Source organism: Beta vulgaris, chromosome 2, assembly GCF_026745355.1.
Source record: "Beta vulgaris subsp. vulgaris cultivar EL10 chromosome 2, EL10.2, whole genome shotgun sequence".
NCBI classification, from domain to species: Eukaryota; Viridiplantae; Streptophyta; class Magnoliopsida; order Caryophyllales; family Amaranthaceae; genus Beta; species Beta vulgaris.
The window spans coordinates 144,696-165,038 of NC_079203.1; the positions used below are offsets into that span (position 1 = coordinate 144,696).

Here is a 20,343-nt window from a genome sequence, read left to right on the forward strand (position 1 = left end):
GGACCAATTCCAATTCCAATTCCAGATTTTCAATACCCAGTGGGTCTGGGTTTGGGTCCGGGTCTATGAAATTCTACCGGGTACCCGGTTGTGCTCACCCCTAGTTGAAAGTATGCATGTTTAATATTTCTTATAATAATTGTGACCAATTTTAGCAATATTTACTTTTTAAGCCAAATTTTAGATATATCAATAAATTTTTCGAGAATTTTCTACATATATGTAAGTTAATAAAGTCAAAGCATGTCAATTTCGAGTCGAAAATGTCAACCTCAACCTACCTGTTTAATCAATGGGTTAGAAAATCGGTCAAAGTTCCAACCCTAACCTGCTTATTAACTTAAATTTATAAGATTGTAATTGATCCATTTTACACATGGCACTAAAAAAATGAGAATAAGTATAATGATGACATGTGGCGAAATGAGTAATAGCTTGACACATAGGCAAATTTTCTAGCTTTATATATATATGTAGATTTTAATTTCTTTTTTATTTTTTGGAAAACAATAGGGTGTTAAATTTGTTAATGTGTTGTTATTCTCATGAACACCCTCAAAGGCAATTTTTTATGATTTTGTCAGATAGCATGCCACATTCATCATAAAAAAGAATAATTATTGCAATAGAACATTACATTAAATACAAAACTACATGAAATGTAAATTAATTAATGATCTAGTTAGAGATGGCCAAGAGTGTGGCCCAATCCAACCCAGCCCACCTTGTGGGTCGTGTGGGCTGGGCCAGTAAAAAGTCTGATCCAGTCCAGCTTGAACCGTGAAATTGGTGGGTGGGTCGTGGTCCAGATTTCTTGAGTCCAGCCCACTAAAGCCCACTACTTAAACCACCCATCCCGGACCATGAAACTGGTCCAACCCGACCCATGAACCAGACCAACCCAATCCAAGTAAATATTAAACCAAATTGTGTATATTTTGATCAAATTGTATATATTATAATCAAATTGCATATATTGTAATTCAATCAAATTTAAAAATAATGAAATTATTCATTAATATTAATATTTGTATATATTTTTAGTTCATTTTAAAGATTTTATGTAACAATAATGAATAATTTCAATGATTAATTAATTTTGAAAAAAAAAATCTTATGCCGGCCCGTCAGCCCGGTCCAGCCCACTAGACCCACAAATCGTGAAAATCGATAACAGACCGGTGTGGTCCAAGATTTTTCAGCCCGCAGACCGGTCCGCCCAACCCATGAATTTCACGGTCCGGTCCTGGGCCATGAAATCTCAGCCCATCCCATTACGACCCGCGGTCCGGCCCACCAGCCCGCACCAATGGCCATCACTAGATCTAGTAAACTCAACTTTGATGTGGATTGGTGCGATGAAGAGTTGGGAGGGGAACGAGGTTGTGCATCATTAAATTGCTATCGTTATGTGCCTAACCTAATCCATTATAATTGTTATCACAATATTACTTCATGCTTGGTTCTCAGACTTCTCACTATCTCGATTGCCCACTTTGTTGTTTGAACACAAATCACTGTTCACAACAACGACTAGTATTTTAAAGTCAATCAAACTCTATCATTTGTTGAGTTGTGAGGTAATGAAAGTGATTTTTTTTAGATCAGATGAAAAATTAGGTAAATATCCATTTTGTGCTTGTTATTTCCAATTGATTATGTATATATGACGATGTTCGAACAATTATGAATTAAAGGAAAGTTTCGATAAGAAAACCCAAGATTTTGCAAAATTACACTTTAAGTACCTCATATTTACATGACCTTACTTTGGATACGTGAGATTTGAACTTAGTTTCATTTTGGATTTGAGGTTTGAACTTAGGTTCAATTTAGGAATCCAAGCTTGAGATCTATGTTATATAATAAATTTTATTGATATGGCAAAGTCTAATTATTATATTAATGTTAACCTACTCAATTTTAAAATAAACAAGAGTACAATTCTTGCAACAACTTAAATAAATCCTCACTAGCAAAAATTGGGATAAAGTGCATGTCCTTATTGGTATTTCACGTCTACATTCAACAAAAAGTCAAAAACTGTTATTGAAACTAATTACTTCCAATGTCCTAGGGTATGTTCTTTACAACTTATTTTTGCATATATTCAGAATAAATAAAAAACGTTTAGAGATATAAGTTATGAAGGGGAACCTTGTATGTTCATTTTGGGGTCAGTTTAGAGAGATTCTCATTGGTCACCTTGTAGTTTTCGATTTTTCAATGGTAATCCCGTGGTTTTAAAATTCCCAAAAATGACCTTGTACTCTTGTTAAATTCCCAAACGTAACTTTTTTCGTTAAATTTTCGTTATATCTAACTGTTAAATCAATACGCATATCGAAATGTTTGTGGAATACAAATTGAGGGGCATCTATTTTTTTTGCAAATTTCGACCTCAAATTTGACCCCATAAAGGGCTAAATTGACTCCAAAACCTTGACCTGACTATTTTTTTTTGGTTCGCAAAATAATGCATGCAAATCAAGATATTTTGGAACGCAAACTATTCTGAAGGAATAGCCCTGTGAGGGGCATTTTAGCACTTTATGGGTCAAATTAAAGGTCGAAATTTGCAAAAAATGACTAGATTCGCCTCAATTTGCATTTCAGAAAGTCAAAAACATCTCAATTTACGAAAAAAGTCACATTTGGAAATTTCAATAAGAGTACAAGGTCATTTTTGGAAATTTGAAAACCGCAGAATCACCATTGAAAACCGAAAAACTACAAGGTTACCAATAGAAATTTCCCTAAAAAATATTAGGGATACTATGTAAAATTTTTAAAAAACACAGCGATTACGTTGTTTCTAAATGTAACATTTAATTGTTTTAATCCCATTACCATCAAAGTAAAAAAAAAGGAAGTGAAAGAGTAATATTTTAGGCATTTGAGGGGAACTAATAGGAAGCCTGAAGACTAATTGAATATTGACGATAGATGCGTAGATGGGTGTTGGTTAAAAATAAAAATGAAAGGGGATGTTGAATTTGCGAAATCGACTCCCCTTGGCCTTGGGGCACCGGCATACTGAAGGGCGTTGCAGCAGCAGCTGAACAACTGAACAACTGAACAAGTGAAGATTAACATCGTCATGATCTAGTAGTTGCCATTTTCAAAGTAAGTTCGTCTGATTTACCTAATTGCCTAATTGTATTACGATTATTCCATGAAAATTCACTTACATAATAAATATTTTTGGATCCTATTCCTAGGTATAAGATGTTAGGATCAGGTGCACGCTATAATATCATCAGTAACCTAAATCTAGTTATTTTCATTTGATTTTCAGCAACTTTTTGGTGTTTTTATTCCATGTATCAGCTATGCAAATTTTGTCACACGGCAAAATAACATACTCAAGAGTGAAGTAATTATGAGTTGTTTGGAGATGGAATCTGGTTCCTTGGCATGTATGCTGAATACAGAAATAAGTGCTGTTTTGGCAGTAATGAGAAGGAATGTCAGATGGGGGAGTCGCTTTACCTCAGTTGATGACCAACAAGAGCACACTCTCATTCAGTCTTTTAAGGCTTTGAGAAAGAAAGTATTCACATGGCATGCTCACTGCCACACCATTAATCCTGTCATGTATCTCCAACCTTTCCTTGCTGTCATTCAATCTGAAGAAACCGGTGCTCCCATTACAAGTGTTGCTTTGTCGTCTGTCTTGAAGATCTTAACACTAGATCTATTTCATATACATACTGTTAATATTCAAGATACAATGCATTTGATTGTTCAAGCTGTCACCACCTGTCATTTTGAGGTTACTGATCCAGCTTCTGAAGAAGTCGTACTAATGAAGATTCTTCAGGTTCTTTTAGCATGTGTAAGAAGTAAAGCATCACTTGCTTTGAGTAATCAACATGTTTGCAATATAGTGGAAACTTGTTTTCGGATTGTTCAGCAAACAGCTTCAAAGGGTGAGTTAGTGCAGCGCATTGCTCGTCACTCAATGCATGAACTTGTTCGTTCTATTTTTTCACGCCTTCCAGAAGCAAACCGCACATATCATGAGTTGACTAGTGGAGGCAACTTAATTAATCATGAGGTATTGGTCCTTTTTCCCCCTCCTGCTTTCATGTCCTTTTAGAAAACTTTGTGGAGGTTTTGACATTTTCAGTGAAGAAATCTCACCTTATGCGCTGTATCTAAGGATTATCATCATGCCATTTTGTTTGCCAATAGCTTCCATTTTGTTATTATCTTTGTTCTAATAAATTGGAGCTAGTGTAATTAATATTTTTTTTCCTTGTTGCTTTGTGCATTGGACTACACTCTTTTTCTTCTTTATTCATAGTGACTTTGACGGGTTATACAACATGATTTCTCCCTTAACAAAGAATCATAATTAGGATATTGAATTAATGAATGGAGGATTCAAGTGCTTAACTGGTTTAGTAGTGCCAAAGTACTAGCAAATAGTAATTTGGAGACAACACAAAAGTATTCCAGTGAATACCGTGCCATAATCAGATCAATACAACCTTGGGCAGGACACAGAAAGGGGGAAAGGCTGTGAGTTATGGCCTCTCTCATCATCCATACTATATCCAAATATTGGGCAGTGGGACAAAATCTGAAAGCTTTTCCATGGACTTGTTGGCGTCCCCTTTTCACCCAGGAACATGTTGGCTATGGAGGTTGAATGCTATGGTTCTCTTAAGACCAGAGCTTTCAGCCACTCAATCATCTTTCGAACATAAGTTGATTTCTAATGTCCTCATAGGCTCTTATTTCCTTCAATGGATCATTAGCCCGACTGCATATTTTGGTTTAAGGTTTCAGTATTACTGTCGTTCCTTGAATGGATCATGGTTATATGAGCTATTGATAGATTGATCTATTAATCCGATTCTATATATAAAAGTGAGTGACACATTCCGTGCCTGACCAATTTTCAACATTAAGCTTCTTGGAATACAATATTCTAGCCTGTTTTATGAGTAATCATGGCTAAAAATTGACTCGTCTTCTAGGTTGATGTGAATTTTGTTTGGGTGATTTCAGTAGCAAGATGGCTTTGTTCTCCATTTCCAGTTAATGCTCTTTTCTTTTTGATATTATACATATCAGGACATGGGTAAGATATAGATGGTAGTTTGTGGCTTTGTGCGGATGGCTGGGTTGGGGGTTTGATAAAAAAAAGTTACTTGCAGCACAATGTGTTTTTAGCGTGTTATGTATTTGCGGACAGAAGCTGGCGACAATTTCAGCTAGGTTACATCAGTTTCTTGTGTTAGGATAGTTGTTTACACTTTCAAATGAAGCTATTGACCTACTGTAATTCTTACTAAACTATGCGAGGTTGAGAAAAAAAGGAGTCATATCCTTTTATAATTTGATATTACTAAAATGAAAATATACATTTTTAAAAACAATTTAACCTACTGAATACTGATAAAAAATTGAACCAAATAACTGGAACCAAAATTCGAAGGAAAGAAGAAAAGGGTCCTCATCTAACAATCTAGTACAGCACAAAGGACACATAAAGTTGGGCAATGCTAGCATGGAAACTATGACACTGGTATGATGGTACCTTATACCTCAACAAAGCCACTTCTCAATCTCGGGGTAATTTTCCTGCAACCTACTTTTAAAGCTGCAGTTGCCTGCATTGTTTTTTTCTGTAATATTCCTATTTTAGAGTTGTGGTCCTATATACTTATTTATCAGAGATGTTTTGTCTGTAGTTTGACTCAACTGTGAGTGTGGCATGTTGATTAGTGGCTGTAATCAACAAATTTTTAGTAGTAGATAGTTGGAGATCCTGCAGTAAATAGGTACCTCCTCTTCCGAACCATCCCCATATCATAAGAAATAGTTTTTGTACTGGTCTGTAAGCTGCATAGATTTCGACTCCTCAAGATGGTAGGATCCTTATTTGGTGGTGATTGCTATCTTATTGCTCAGAAGTGTTGAACTCTCTGCAGGCTGGAAAGCATATTAGAATATTTCAGTTTTCTGGATAAAATACTCTCTGAATATTTCTTATATTGTGCAGATTCAGCAGGTTAATAGTGATCCCAATTTAGTAGCTCCTGAACCTGGTTTTAATGATAACACTACAAACTACAGTGAAGTGTTCGTGGGATGTTCTACTTCCAGCTCTATTCCTTTGGTAGATGGTATGACTAATGGAACCATGGATGATGTATTGCATTATGATTCACTTCTCATGAATCAGCAATTCGGAGTGCCATGTATGGTTGAGGTACTTCGTTTATTGTGTTCTTTGTTGAACATTACAGAGCATGTTGATACGAGTCGGAAATCCAACTCTTTGGCTTTTGATGAAGATGTACCCCTTTTTGCTTTGGGCTTGATTAATTCAGCTATAGAGTTAGGTGGTCCTTCATTGCACAGGCACCCAAGGTTGCTAAACTTGATTCAGGATGATCTATTCTGCAATCTGATGCAATTTGGCTTGTCTATGAGCCCACTTATTCTTTCTGTGGTTTGTAGCATCGTTCTCAATTTATATCAGCACTTGCGTGTTATGCTGAAACTACAATTGGAGACTTTCTTTTCTTCTGTGATATTGAGGCTTGCACAGAGTAGTTACGGGGCTTCTTATCAGCAGCAGGAGGTTGCAATGGAGGCCCTTGTTGATTTCTGTAGGCAGAAGACATTTATAATGGAGATGTATGCTAATTTTGATTGCAATCTAACCTCTAGAAATATTTTTGAAGAGTTGGTTAATGTGTTGTCAAAAAGTGCATTTCCAGTGAATAGTACACTCTCCACGATGCACATTCTTGCTTTGGAAGGCTTGATTGCAGTGATCCAGGGAATGGCTGGAAGGACAAAGGAAGAAGTTCGTCTGGGCAACACTCCCACCACGCTTGAAGTGTATAAACCATATTGGTTGTTCAAGTGTGATAGTTACGAGGAACCGAGTCATTGGGTTCCATTTCTTCGCCAAATGAAGTATATCAAGCAGCGCTTGATGACTGGTGCCGATCATTTCAATCTTGGCCCCAAGAAAGGACTGGAGTTTCTTCAGGGAACACATTTGTTGCCTGAGAAACTTGATGCTCAAAGTGTAGCTTGCTTTCTTAGATATACTGGTGGGTTAGATAAGAATCTCGTTGGAGACTTCCTGGGAGATCATGAGGAGTTTTGTGTTCAGGTTCTTAATGAATTTGCTCAGACTTTTGATTTTAAGGGTATGAGTTTGGATAATGCATTAAGGATCTTTTTGGAGACCTTCAGACTCCCTGGAGAGTCACAAAAGATACAGAGAGTGCTTGAAGCATTCTCAGCGAGGTACTATGAGCAGTCGCCACATATTTTTGCAAACAAAGATGCTGCTCTAGTGCTGTCTTATTCACTTATATTGTTGAATACTGATCGGCATAATGCACAAGTGAAAAAGAAGATGACAGAGGAGGATTTTATACGAAATAATAGGCGTATCAATGATGGTAATGACCTCCCTCGAGAATTATTGTCCCAGTTGTACAACTCAATCTGTGAGCATGAGATACGTATTACTCCAGAGCAAGGTTCTGGTTCCTGTGAAATGAGACAGAGCCATTGGATGGATCTGATGCAAAAATCCCGTAATACATCTCCTTATATAGTAGCAGTTGATAAGCCGTATCTTGATGATGATATGTTTGCTTTAATAGCAGGCCCAACTGTTGCTGCCATCTCTGTTGTATTTGATCATGCAGAGGATGAGGATGTTTACCAACTTTGCATCGATGGCTTCTTAGCTGCTGCTAAGATTGCAGCACACTTCCATCTCGACTCTGTGCTTGATGATATTGTCATTTCTCTTTGCAAGTTTACAACACTCTTGAATCCGTCATATTTTGAGGAGTTTCTTTTGGCATATAGTAATGACACAAGGGCCAGGATGGCGACAATGACAGTGTTCACTGTTTCAAATATATATGGTGATTATATTCGAACAGGCTGGCAAAACATACTAACCTGCATCTTGCGATTTTATGAATTTGGCTTTCTTTCTGCCTTTTCCGTGTGTGACACTGCAGATGAACCTGGTTTCTCTGCTATTCTTGGAGTGGCTGGACATGTAAAGCCTCTGCTAAATTCATTACCTTTGCCTCACATACAATCAAGTGTTGCTCCTAAGAAACCTTCAGGGCTCATGGGCCGCTTTAGTCAGCTCCTATCCTTTGAGATCGAGGAGCCGAGTGCACAGCCCTCTGAAGAGGAAGTTTTTGCTCAGCAGCGTATCGAAGAGACAATTCAGAAGTGCCAAATCAACAATATTTTTATTGAGAGCAAATTTTTGCAGGCTGATGCCTTGATGCATCTTGTATGTGCAATTGTGGCGGCAGAGCAAATACAAACGGAAGCTAGTTATTCGGAGAATGAAGTTAATGCTGCATTTTGTCTCGAGTTATTGATTGCCATCACTCTGAACAACCGAGATAGGATCTCACTTCTATGGCAGTCTGTCTATGAGCACATCTCTAATATTGTTCAATCAACTACGGTTCCGTGTGCTTTGGTGGAAAAGGCTGTTTTTGGGCTTCTTCGGATATGCCAACGCTTAATACCCTATAAAGAAGATTTAATTGATGAAATTTTGAAGTCACTGCAGTTAGTTTTGAAGCTTGATGCTCGGGTTGCTGATGCTTACTGTGAACAAATTACACAGGAAGTAGGACAGCTAGTGAAGACAAATGCCAATCGCATCAGATCACAGATGGGTTGGCGTGTGATCCTGTCTCTTCTTGCAATTACAGCACGACATCCAGAGGCTTCTGAAGCTGGATTTGAAGCACTATCTTTCATAATGAGCGAGGGAGCCCACTTGTTGCCTTCAAATTTTGTTCTTTGTGTTGATGGAGCAACGCAATTTGCGGGGTCTCGTGTGGGTGAAGTGGAGCGATCTGTCCATGCATTGGATCTGATGTCAGGATCATTGAGTTGTTTGGTTCGGTGGGCACGTGAGAGCAAGGAACTTGTGAATGTGAATGAAGTTGCTATGGTCTCTAAGGATATTGGTGAGATGTGGTTAAGACTTGCGCAAGGATTGAGAAAGCTTTGTTTGGATGACAGGGAAGTTGTTCGGAACCACGCTCTTTTTTCTCTACAGAAATGCTTGAGCGGGGTGCAAGAGATCTATCTTTCACACTTGTGGTTACAGTGTTTTGATGTGGTCATATTTCCGTTGCTGGACGACTTTGTCGAAATTGCGCAAGGGAAATCTTCAAAAGCATACAGAAACCTGGAAGCCATGCTTTTGGTTGCCATCAAGCTCCTATCTAAAGTGTTTCTGCTCTCTCTCAATGAAGTTATGCAGTTACCAACATTTAACAACTTGTGGATGGCTGTTTTACGCCAGATGGAAACTTATATGAAGGTCAACATTAGAGGAAAGAAGAGCGAGAAGCTCCGTGAACTAGTTCCTGAGCTCCTCAAAAACTCATTGCTTATAATGAAGACAGGGGGGCTGCTTATACCGGGTAGTGGTTCGGGTGGAGATAGCTTATGGGAACTGACATGGTCACATGTGAATAAAATTGCACCTTCCTTGCAAGCTGAAGTGTTTCCAAATGCTGATTTAGATAGAGGGCAGCATAACCAAGGCAAGAAAGAAGCAATCCAAGCCTCCGCCGTTTCTATTCCTAGCAAAACTGTGGCTTTAGAAGGTTAAAACGAACTGACCATGTGTATTGGAGACTGTTGCCTTTCACCAGTTCAAGTTGATACACGTAGTGATGGTCGAATAAGAAATATTGTCCAAGATGTGCTATTTGTGCTGATGTTTTGAATTAATACGGATGAAAAAACCCTGGTCTGGACTTATATGCTTTGAAGTCAATGGTACACATACAAAGATGGATGTCAAGCTTCTGCCAGTTGAATTTCGTTGAACTTGTGGTTAGTATTCATATAGTTGCTCATCTTTACGTCTTTTCTCATTATACTTACGTGTAAATATAGGAGTAGGTAGGCAGGATGACCACTTTGGTGGTGGGCCTATCCTACACAGACCACAGACAATTACAAGGGATAGTAATCTACTTCCATATTTTCATGTTTCTTTATTTGGAACATCATAAAGTTGTATGACAATTGACATTGGCTTCGTATGCTATGCACATAGTTCAACAATGATTTTTTCTTTTCTCTAATCGAACCAATATTAATATGTTTTATCCCGATGATTCAGTTAAATATGTACTTATACATTTGTGTTTTACATTGTCTACTCTGCCTTGACCTTTCTCCCCCTCCCCTTTCTTTCCTCCACTACCCTAATATCTCTGTCAATATGAGCTCCCTGCCTTCCTCCAATGAGACCATGGAGAGTTATAAATCATGGTTACGGGCACTGAAGAGATGACCCTTTGAGTCTCGTAAAATTATTGTGTGTGGTGAGCTAGCTTTGATTGAGTCTTTGAGAACTAATTTTGTGGCTTGAGGAGGAGGCTAACTACACATTCCAAGTTCCAACCATTGCCTTTCAGGAACCAAAGCTTTAAGATAGCTCTCAGATATTTTTGTAATTCAGGGAAAGGGTAGTTAATGGTTTGATCCTCGTGATTGTAAAATTTAGATATGCTTATTAAAATAATTGTCCTTTGGTATAGAGTATCATAGACAGGGTGGTTGCTGTTGCAAAATTACCATATCTTTTTGGGGAGATTGTAGGATCAATATCCTGACATGGGTTCAAGTGGGTAAGCAATTCAAGTTGTTGATTTTAGTGGAAGTTGCCTGAGACCTTAATACTTTAATGAGAAGTAGTGTATCTTTCTTTAGATTGCTAATTATCTATTCAACTTTATGTATATATAATTAGATAAGGGAACCTTAAAGTTATGTTATATCCTCTAAGTAACAGGCTAAGTAGGCCATATGACTGGACCAAATGGGTGTCTAACTTGGCCTTTTCCTTGATCAAAGTGGATCAATCCGCCTTTTTATGATAAAAAAGTTGGTCAAATTGGGTAGTCTTAAAACTTTACCCCAACCTTCTTCGCTAATGAAGTTCTCCAAACGTGTCATATCTTTGTCGTATAAGTCGAAAGGGTCATGTAGTCGTGTACGCTCTCTAATATTTGCTCAAGGTTCTTCACTTGCACTTTATGTTGTCCTTAATGCTTTGTGTTAACTAAATGAGTAAACTCCCTGTCACGACTCATTGCTGACACCTAGGCATCATTGTTACTCTAGAGGCGCCCATGAGCTGCTAGGCCACCAGTCTCCTATAAACTGGTTTATCACATTATCTTTTAGATGCCGTGAAATACCACTGAGCACTCACTTTGCAGCAATGTAATAATGGGGATATCTCGATTCTCTGGAGGCCAAACACATTTCAGGTGACTGAAGATAATGGTAAGACGGTTTTTCGAATCAAGGTCCAGAAGTATGAGATCATGCATGACATCAATGCCTTTCGGAGCATTCTTGAGCGTTCTGGAGGACCCTTGTACATTCTTGTAGAATCTTCTAGCTTAGTCCATCCTTGTGCAGATTTGTATAGAGCATTCTAGAAAGGCCTTGTATCTTAGCTTTGTGTATTTTCCACGATTGATACCGAATATACTGATTAAGATTGTAAATTCTCTTTTTTGTTTTTCTTCCCCTTGGTATCTAATTGATCACGATATTATAATTTGTTAATTGCATTGTAGCTTTGAAGATGTTATTTCATATAGTTTTAAATGTCGTTTCTTAATTTTGAGTCCAAATCTTACCTTTAGAATCACGGTTAATTTTGTTAAGTCTACCTAATTGAGTACTTCTATACTTGTACACGGATGAACATTTCTATGATGTTCGTAAATAAATATGACAATGGAAATTTAATGATTTAGGATGATTTTAGATTATATAATACGGGTCTTATATCATTCTAACTCTTTAGTATACTTTCTCTGGTTCCTTTTATGGAAATGTCACCTTAAGTGACACATAACTTAAAATGCCGAACAAACTTCTATTTCCTTACTCTTTAAAAAGCAAGAAGTTTGGTTGCTGTAGCAATATAATAGTGAATGGGTGGTTTTGCCCGTTGTGTTCCTTGTTCCTTCCAAAGACAAAAGGTAACTGGTTTTGCCCTTGCTTTGCCTTTTTTCTGTCCCTGTAGCTGTTGCTTCCCTCTCTTCAGCTTGTACCTGCTTTTCTTTCTTTACTTTCTCTTTCCTCCCCGTTTTCCTAATAAATCTCCTCCATCTTCATCCTTCTCTATAACCTAGATGATTCTCCTTCATTTTCTCTCTCCTCTCCTCTTCTTTGTTTTTGTTGTTTTTTTTCTTGCTCAGGGTTTATCAGCTCAACTATCAGTGGTGCTTCCTCCTAAAGGTATCTCTTCATTTCTCTTAATTTTCTAACTTCTCTTTCTTTATATATGCTTATTTTAAGATGGTAATGCTTTGGGTTTAATTGGTTTCTGCATCTTTTGCTTTATTTTTGTGTGTGCTTCTCTTTTGCTATGAGAGAAAGGTCAGCTCATATCTTGCATTTTATTTCTTTTTCCAATCACTTAAGAAACCATGTTTATTATAATTTTGATCTTCAATCAGGGTTTCCTGTGTTTTCCATTCTATTTTGCTTCTAATTCTTATTCCTTTTTGTGGAGTATAGGATGGAACTTTATGCTTTAAAGAAGGTGTGCTTGAGATATACAAAAGGTAAGGCAAGTCAGTTTAGAAAATTTAGAATTAACTAATTGGTACTCCCTCCGCTTTTATTTATTTGCTACATTCTTGTTTACACAAGAATTTAGGAGATGTCCCTTTCATTCTTTTTTGGTGTACTTTTTGACCCCTTTAGCATTAAATAAGGTGGGAAAAGGGAAAAAAGTAGTACTTTTTGGTGGAAGAAGAGGGGAAACAAATATAATACTATTACTTTTTGGTGGGCCAAGTCTCCTAATAAGGAAATGTAGCAAATAAAAAAAAGCAACCCTTTTTGGAAAATGTAGCAAATAAATAAAAGCAGAGGGAGTAAATGATATTGTTCTCAATTTTGAAAAAGTCAGCTTCCTGTATTTTCATCTAACTATGTATTTCTAATGTTAATCTTTGTTATCCTATTCTCATCTTCGCCTTCCATTCTCCTGTACTCAGGTAAATCAAAATGCTTTTCTTTAATTCTTTGTAGTTGCTACATTCAGTTTATGTTCCAAAATTAAAATTTTGATTGTGTTTTATTTTGAATTTTTCCTGATAGAATTACAATTTGCCATCTATTATTTTTGAATTTCCACATTAATTGTGTTATGAAGTGGACTGAGGTAACTGCACCTTTTGACTTAACTTGTTTACCGTGGGTTATTCTTGTTAAGTAAGAGACTAAGAGTAACCATATTATTTTTCTTTTCCTTTCCCTTATATATCTTTGACTAAGAGTAACCTGGTTAAGAACATTTTGTGTGACTCAAGGTTTCAGAGGCTGGATTTTGAGGCAAGAAAAGTTGCATTTTTGGACTTCTAAGGTCCGGTATTCTGATTATATATGAATGGTGTGGTTGTGTTTGGGTTCTCTTTGACTTGCTGCATGTATACTGGTAGATCTACATTAGTGCTTGTAATTAAATAATCAATTTTAGTTTAGCTTTATGTCTATCTATTATCTATTACCAAAATAATGAATTCATATATCCAGAGATAGGTTGATGCTCTTAAAAGATGGTGAGTCAATGGCAATACCCTTTTTGGTTCCAGTTTTATTTGAGAAGAATACCCAGGAATCAGGATAACAATCAATATCATGGCATATTGACTGTCATATTTGTTGAGGATGAGAGGTGGAGAGAATATTGGGAAATGGAGGGCTTGGGCTTGAAGGATCGATTGGTATTGAAGAATCGGAAGGTTGGTTGAGGCAGAAGTTGGTGGAGTAGGAACTAGAGGAGTTATATCACGGTATATTGCAGGAAAGTATGTACTACACTTGGTTCAGCTGTTATGCTAGATACTAGATAGTTTTACTGGGCTTTACTTTTGCTGTGTGTACTACGACCTTTAACGCATATAATCAAATTTAATGCCACCTTGAGAGTTGAGACTCAGTATGGCTTCCCATATCTTTTGTTCGGACTGTTTGATTCATGATTTAAAATATTGGTGAGCTTCTTTGCAATTTGAATATCTTGGTTAAGTTTTGATACAAAATACATTTGAGATAGTTAAACAAGATGCAGGTAAATATTGAGGGAGAATTTGTATCTCAGTTATACCTGATTTAGAATGACCATAAGAGCATAAACCGTATGATCATACATAATTGGAGTTTTGGACAATGTGCGATCACAATAGAGCTTTTATCTATGTCCACTTGCCATTATTGTAATTTAGAAGAATTTGTCTTCAGTTATACCTGATTTAGAATAACCATGCAAACTTTCTCAAACTAAGAAGCCTGGTTGGCGTACTTTATTTTTATGAAGACATTTAATTAAGAAGCCTTTCAGGAATTCTATGATTAATGCTTGATTGGCATCACACATTACGGTTTCCTATTACTTCATTAAACTAAAGTGATTGGAGTATGTTTTCTAATAGGACGCTTGGAGATAATATTGGTCTGCTCCTTGATGGATGTAATCAAGGGAGAATTCGAGAAGGGAGATGATAGTGATCCTTGGGTCAAATGGAAGCAAGGAGGCATTATTGGCAGAGCTGCTTTTGGCTGGAGGGGTAGTGTTGACTGTAATCGGAGGTAAAATCTCCGGTGTCTGTATTCTATAGACAGTGGTTAAAGTACTGTTCTCGCAATTGTTTGGAACTAATTTTCACCTCTCAAACTCTTATTTTGCAGGAGTAGTTGCTCCTGCAATCTCTCAAGGGTTTGGCGCTGTGCTCCAACATTGGGAAGTCTGTAACCTGCCACTGGTGCAGGTGGATTTTCTGCAGCTGCTACTGCTGTTAGATATTTTGGTGATATTCTGTGGCTGCATTTTTTGGTGGTGTGAATTGGGTTACTTTTCTCATAGCTGGCTGACCACAGTTTTCTTGGCTTTTAGACCATTGCTATTCTCCCTTCGTTCTCTTTTAAACTTTACATTTTTGCACTTTTACACTATTCATATGCTTTAATGCTGCTGCCGTACATTAGTGCATCACTTAGGCTACCACATGGATTTTTCTGAACTTCGTTAAGCTATATTGCGTTTATGTGTACAATTTTGTACAAAGACATTAGGGCTTTTATGTTTTAGTTGTGTGCATGAAGGTGGAGGATTTTTATGATTTCATGTTTCTGAATTTCATGTATATCATATTAACCTGCATTTCCTTCAACCATGTATCCTCCATGTTTGGTACATTTTGAAGCATATTTATTATGACTTCCAGATATGCACAGTAACCTTTGATGTCCATCAATACCTCTCTACGAAGTTATAGTGGCTTTGAACTTGACTACACTGTTATTGTTATCTACGTAAGTGGATTCTAGCTGACTTACAAAATGTGTAGACTCTATTCATAGTCAATGTTTGTATTTGTCCATGTTTTCTACTGATTGTGAATTTCTATCCTTGTACTCATTTTCATATCTTGATTCCATCACTCTAAAATACAGATTGTCAGTTATAGGTTTCTCCTCTCAAAGTCTTTCAGCTATAATTTTCTCTTTTCTCCTCAATTTTTCTCAATTTCTGATAAACCCCAAATAATTATACATCTTTTTAGGGGATTTCATGGTTAATGTTATTAGTTTCTTTGTCCTCCTAAAGTTTCTGTAATATTGTTCTTCTCCCTCAAAGCCCTCTCCATTTCCTCAAATTTGTATATATTTTTTTTAAAAAAAAAAATCGTTTAAACTTGCTTTTGTTAATTGTTTTTCTTGGTATCCAGGGATTGCTCATAGGTTTCTTACCATCGTGATTACGTTTAAATCTAGCATTATTATTGAAACGTCTCGTCTCGTCTTGCTGTTGCATTTTCCTCTTTTTGTCTGGACTTTGTGGTTGCTTTTATGTCGACTACCATCATGATGACTTTGAATCTTTTGCGAACCTGCAGAATGTTGTCAAGGAAGAACCTGAAGTCAAATTAGAGGATAATTTACTTCTTGATGCAAATAATGGAGATACTGCTCTTTTATCTAAAGCAATGGCGGAAGAAGAAAAGAAATTGCTCGAAGCGAGAGTGAAGGAAGAAGAGAAATTGGCAAATGAAGCCGGCCATTTGAATGAGATTCAGTTTTTTAAAGTTTGATGATTTTGAACTCAAAGCAGCTTTACTCAGCATTCTTGTTGGAAAAGATGGATCACGTTACATTAGTATGTGTTTAGCTTTATTTTATCATCTAATCTTATTGATTTATTTTTCTATGTTGCATATCTATATGCTTATTCATGTGCCTAATGATTGTAGAATGGAGTGGAGGAACAAAAAGAAGAGCCCGGCAGGGGAAGGAAGAGAGGACGGGGTGGAAAGAGGGAAGCTTCACAGTACGATGATGTGAGCAGTGAGCACTTCACTTTTTCCTTGAATTTAGGAGCAGTATTGTGGCATTTGTTTACGTAGTAACAAGTTATGATAGTGTCAGCCAATGCTTAATCGACAGCGATGCAGAATTGGTGTTATTTTGGTGATGTATCTGGATGTTCCTTTTCTCTTTATGGTGGCCAAACTTAATGGGGTTTTGTTTCTGTCACGTACCAATGTTCTACTTTACATGTTCGAAAATGGATGGGAATCTTTATTTGTTGTTAAGTTGGTGCTGATCTTTAACCATGGACCTAACTGTTAATTGTATTCCTTTATGTACTATATATTTGAATTTTGTTGTTGGAACATCATATGTATTTAACATTTTACATTTTGTATAAAAGTTTGTAATCTTTATTCAGGAATGAGGTCCTTCAGATATCATCTCTCGTTATGTAATGCATGGAAGCAACATAGCTGAGATACTCAAGCAGTAATAGCTTTCTGGAAGCACTTAAAAGGGCAAGACATCAGTGAACTGGTTTTGAAATTATTTATAGTTATCCATGTGCCATTAGACTGCTTTGCTGTATTTTGGTTCTTGACAGATGGTGGCACCTGGCACTTCAGCACTGTGTAAAGATATAATTGCGCAACTTTTACCATTAATCTCAAAAGGAGTCCTGACTCATGGTGTTTAATGCTGACGGAAAGAAAAGAGATCAATCATTTTAGGCGTGGGTTCCACAGGAAGAAATGAGGTGCGGACCTTGGCTAATATTCAAGGGAAGATGAAGGTGAAGACGGGCGAGCAAGCGGAGCGGGATGGAGGAAAATTGAAAGTCATAGAATCCTATGTGAAGTTTGGTTATTGTTATTATTGTTTTGACACATAGATAATGTTTCAAGAGATGATGTATTGGAATTTGGAGTTGGATAAAACTTTATAGTATATCCTAATCTTGTTTTTTTAACTACCATGTAATTACTTCTTCCATTCTCTGTTACTCGTCGTCTAAGGTTATGTACAACAGCACAAGAAAGATATTGACTCCGTAATTTAGACAAGTAATGTTGCTTTGATGATTTACACGAACATAATATAGGGCATTGATTTTTATATGAAAGGAACGAGAAGAGTTGGTGAAGTGTCGGAGATTGTTCATACTTTATAAATCATTTGATATGCAATTACACTTTCGTTTATTTTTTGTTTTTCAATTGAATTGGCAGGCATACTGCAGGCATGAGCTATGAACTTTTAACAATGATTGTAAATTGTCTATGAACAAATCTTTTATTGATTGCAAAGAACTCGTTGATCAATTATTATGAGCTTGTTTTTTATATCATTTTCTTGTACCATGTGTAAATATAAAAGTTTCTCATTCCCTCAAAGATTACACAAAGAACGGGGTGGGGTGGGGTTGGGTTGGGTTGGCGCCTTGGGGGGAACAAACTTTAATAGTAATATAGATTTCTTAATATGTGTGTCAATTTTGAACGAGATGAATAAAAGTATAATATATTTTGTATGTATGTATATGAATAAGTCTCTCTCGCATAAAAAAGAGAAGTGCATCAGTTAATCAGATATAAAGGTTAGGAATTTCGGTGGGCGCATACGACATAGGCAGATGTGAATGGGTTGATATGCCACGAGGTAAAGTCCGAAAAGTGATATTTACAGTTGCTAAAGAATCAATCTGTGATTCTGAATTCTGACCACACAGATCAGCATCAGCTGAGATCTGGAGCATTCTGAAACACAAAAGTTTAAAAGTTAATTAGAGAGAGAGAGAGAGATTAGAAGGGACGAGAGAGAGAGAGATTGGGGATCTAAAACGAGAAGAAAGGATGCAGTACAAAAACTTAGGGCGTTCGGGACTGAAAGTGAGCCAACTATCATACGGAGCTTGGGTGAGCTTCGGCAATCAACTTGATGTGAAAGAAGCGAAATCACTTCTGCAATGTTGCCGAGATCATGGTGTCAACTTCTTCGACAACGCCGAGGTTTACGCCAATGGAAGGGCTGAGGAAATCATGGGACAAGCCATAAGAGAGCTTGGTTGGAAACGTTCTGACCTTGTTATTTCAACCAAGATCTTCTGGGGTGGTGCAGGTCCAAACGACAAAGGTCTTTCAAGGAAACATATCATTGAAGGCACTAAAGCATCACTCAAGCGACTTGACATGGATTACGTTGATTTGATCTATTGTCATAGGCCTGATTCTTCTACCCCTATTGAAGAGACTGTCAGAGCTATGAATTATGTCATTGATAAAGGTTGGGCTTTCTATTGGGGTACTAGTGAGTGGTCTGCTCAGCAGATTACTGAAGCTTGTTCCATTGCACAACGCCTCGATTTGATTGCCCCTGTTGTGGAGCAGCCTGAGTACAATCTTCTGTCAAGGCACAAGGTGGAGTCTGAATACCTCCCACTCTATTCCAATTATGGTATTGGTCTCACCACCTGGAGTCCTCTTGCATCTGGAGTCCTCACTGGTAAATATAACAAGGGTACCATTCCTTCTGACAGTCGTTTCGCTCTTGATAATTACAAGGTCTGTAGTCTCTACTCTCTCTCATTTTTCATAGTATTTCCATATTTGCTGCTTATTCTGTGATTCTTAATTATTATCCTGATTTACTTCATTATTTGATTGTAGAATCTAGCCAGCAGGTCTTTGGTCGAAGATGTTCTTAAAAAGGTGAACGGACTCAAACCAATTGCAGATGAATTAGGTGTCACATTGCCTCAACTTGCCATTGCTTGGTGTGCTGCCAATCCCAATGTCTCCTCAGTTATTACTGGTGCAACAAAGGAATATCAGGTGAACTCTTTTTGTCTGTATTTCACTCTCATACACAAATATATCTATTTTGTTACATCTTCATGCTGAATGTAGATAGGTAGATAGATGCAAAATAGATGATAATGCAAGGTAAAGATGGATTTGATAAGTAAGAATTTTTGAATGATCTATAACTTTTGTTGCTATGGATTTATAACTAGATTGTTCAAGGTAAGCTAAATCACTTAGCTTTTCTGGAAAAATACAAGGGGACAGGGTTATCAATGAATTGGCCTTTTTGGATACATTAAAGGGGTTACCATTTATCTCTGAAATGCAATGGAAGGATTAAGGAACCTCTCCTCTCATGAATAATTCTTAAAAGCACATTACAATTACCACTTTATTTTGTTTTCCTTCTGTATGATAACTTCTTGGCCCCTTAGTATGCATTTTTTTAAAATATCGAATCTACTATCTGCGTTTTTGCACTTTGAAACTGTTATACTATGTAAGCTTTTGCCACTCTAGCATTCAACTCAAACTTGTATTTTAAAGCGAATCCATTTTGTCCAATGCAGGTTGAAGAAAACATGAAAGCTATTACTGTCATTCCCATGCTTACTCCTTCTGTAATGGAGAAAATTGAGGCCATTGTTCAAAGCAAGCCTAAGCGTCCAGAAGCCTACAGATGAATGTAGATGCAAATTTGGTTTCTATGGTTCTGATGTCTGATGGTGGTGACATTACCCTATTTCTTTCATAAGTGTCGTATGCATTAGCTACTTGAAACTTAGTATTGGTATCTGAGTATCTTAGTTTTACTGTGGATATGACACTATTTTGCATTTATGTTCCTTCGGTTTCTCTGAACTTCTTTGTATCAAAAAAAGGAAAAATGAAGAGACCTTGAGGTCATATCAATCTATGAGTTCTATATGTCGTGCTCTCTTGTTGCAATATATTATTCTAAGATGGTAAGGTTACTAGGTTAGAATACCCAATGGGCTACAACTAACTAAAATACAGGCTGAGGCAATGAAGAATGTCTAGTTTGAGCTTTCAATGTGCAGATTATACAAAAATCGCCGGTCCCCCAAACCACAGAAAAGGAAACCGAATTTATTCTAGCCTTCGTGATATTAAGCTTCACAGGAAG

At 37.0% G+C, this 20,343-nt stretch overlaps 2 protein-coding genes across 13 annotated transcripts; both read left to right on the plus strand.

Annotated features, from left to right (window-relative positions):
• The first annotated feature begins 2,901 nt into the window (after nucleotides 1-2,901).
• Nucleotides 2,902-17,362, plus strand: LOC104906034 (hypothetical protein). 12 transcript variants are annotated; one of them, XR_007270851.2, is made up of 10 exons: nucleotides 2,902-3,126; nucleotides 3,331-4,060; nucleotides 6,017-9,876; nucleotides 11,274-12,309; nucleotides 12,592-12,638; nucleotides 13,392-13,516; nucleotides 14,514-14,670; nucleotides 14,770-14,849; nucleotides 15,978-16,237; nucleotides 16,332-17,362. XR_007270851.2 is itself a non-coding variant. In XM_010694731.4 (3 exons), exons 2-3 carry the CDS (start codon nucleotides 3,383-3,385, stop codon nucleotides 9,647-9,649), a joined length of 4,311 nt encoding a protein of 1,436 aa, XP_010693033.2. In that variant the 5' UTR covers nucleotides 2,902-3,126; nucleotides 3,331-3,382; the 3' UTR covers nucleotides 9,650-10,093. The 12 variants fall into 12 exon arrangements, 1 of the variants encoding a protein (XP_010693033.2); XR_008967871.1 differs by having other exon boundaries at nucleotides 13,392-13,444; XR_008967869.1 differs by having other exon boundaries at nucleotides 3,299-4,060; nucleotides 12,592-13,516.
• Nucleotides 17,363-18,028: 666 nt separating this feature from the next.
• LOC104906033 (probable voltage-gated potassium channel subunit beta) lies at nucleotides 18,029-20,123 on the plus strand. Its single transcript, XM_010694728.4, has 3 exons — nucleotides 18,029-18,953; nucleotides 19,059-19,223; nucleotides 19,766-20,123. The coding sequence occupies exons 1-3, from the start codon at nucleotides 18,246-18,248 to the stop codon at nucleotides 19,877-19,879; spliced, it is 987 nt and encodes a 328-aa protein (XP_010693030.1). The 5' UTR covers nucleotides 18,029-18,245; the 3' UTR covers nucleotides 19,880-20,123.
• The last annotated feature ends 220 nt before the right edge of the window (nucleotides 20,124-20,343 follow it).

Bases quoted from the DNA above. Each gene is read 5' to 3' on its own strand.
- LOC104906034 (XM_010694731.4), top strand. From the start codon at position 3,383: ATGAGTTGTTTGGAGATGGAATCTGGTTCCTTGGCATGTATGCTGAAT. The intron at 4,061-6,016 runs GTATTGGTCCTT...TATATTGTGCAG, and splicing joins GCAACTTAATTAATCATGAG to ATTCAGCAGGTTAATAGTGA.
- LOC104906033 (XM_010694728.4), top strand. From the start codon at position 18,246: ATGCAGTACAAAAACTTAGGGCGTTCGGGACTGAAAGTGAGCCAACTA. The intron at 18,954-19,058 runs GTCTGTAGTCTC...ATTTGATTGTAG, and splicing joins TCGCTCTTGATAATTACAAG to AATCTAGCCAGCAGGTCTTT. The intron at 19,224-19,765 runs GTGAACTCTTTT...TGTCCAATGCAG, and splicing joins GTGCAACAAAGGAATATCAG to GTTGAAGAAAACATGAAAGC.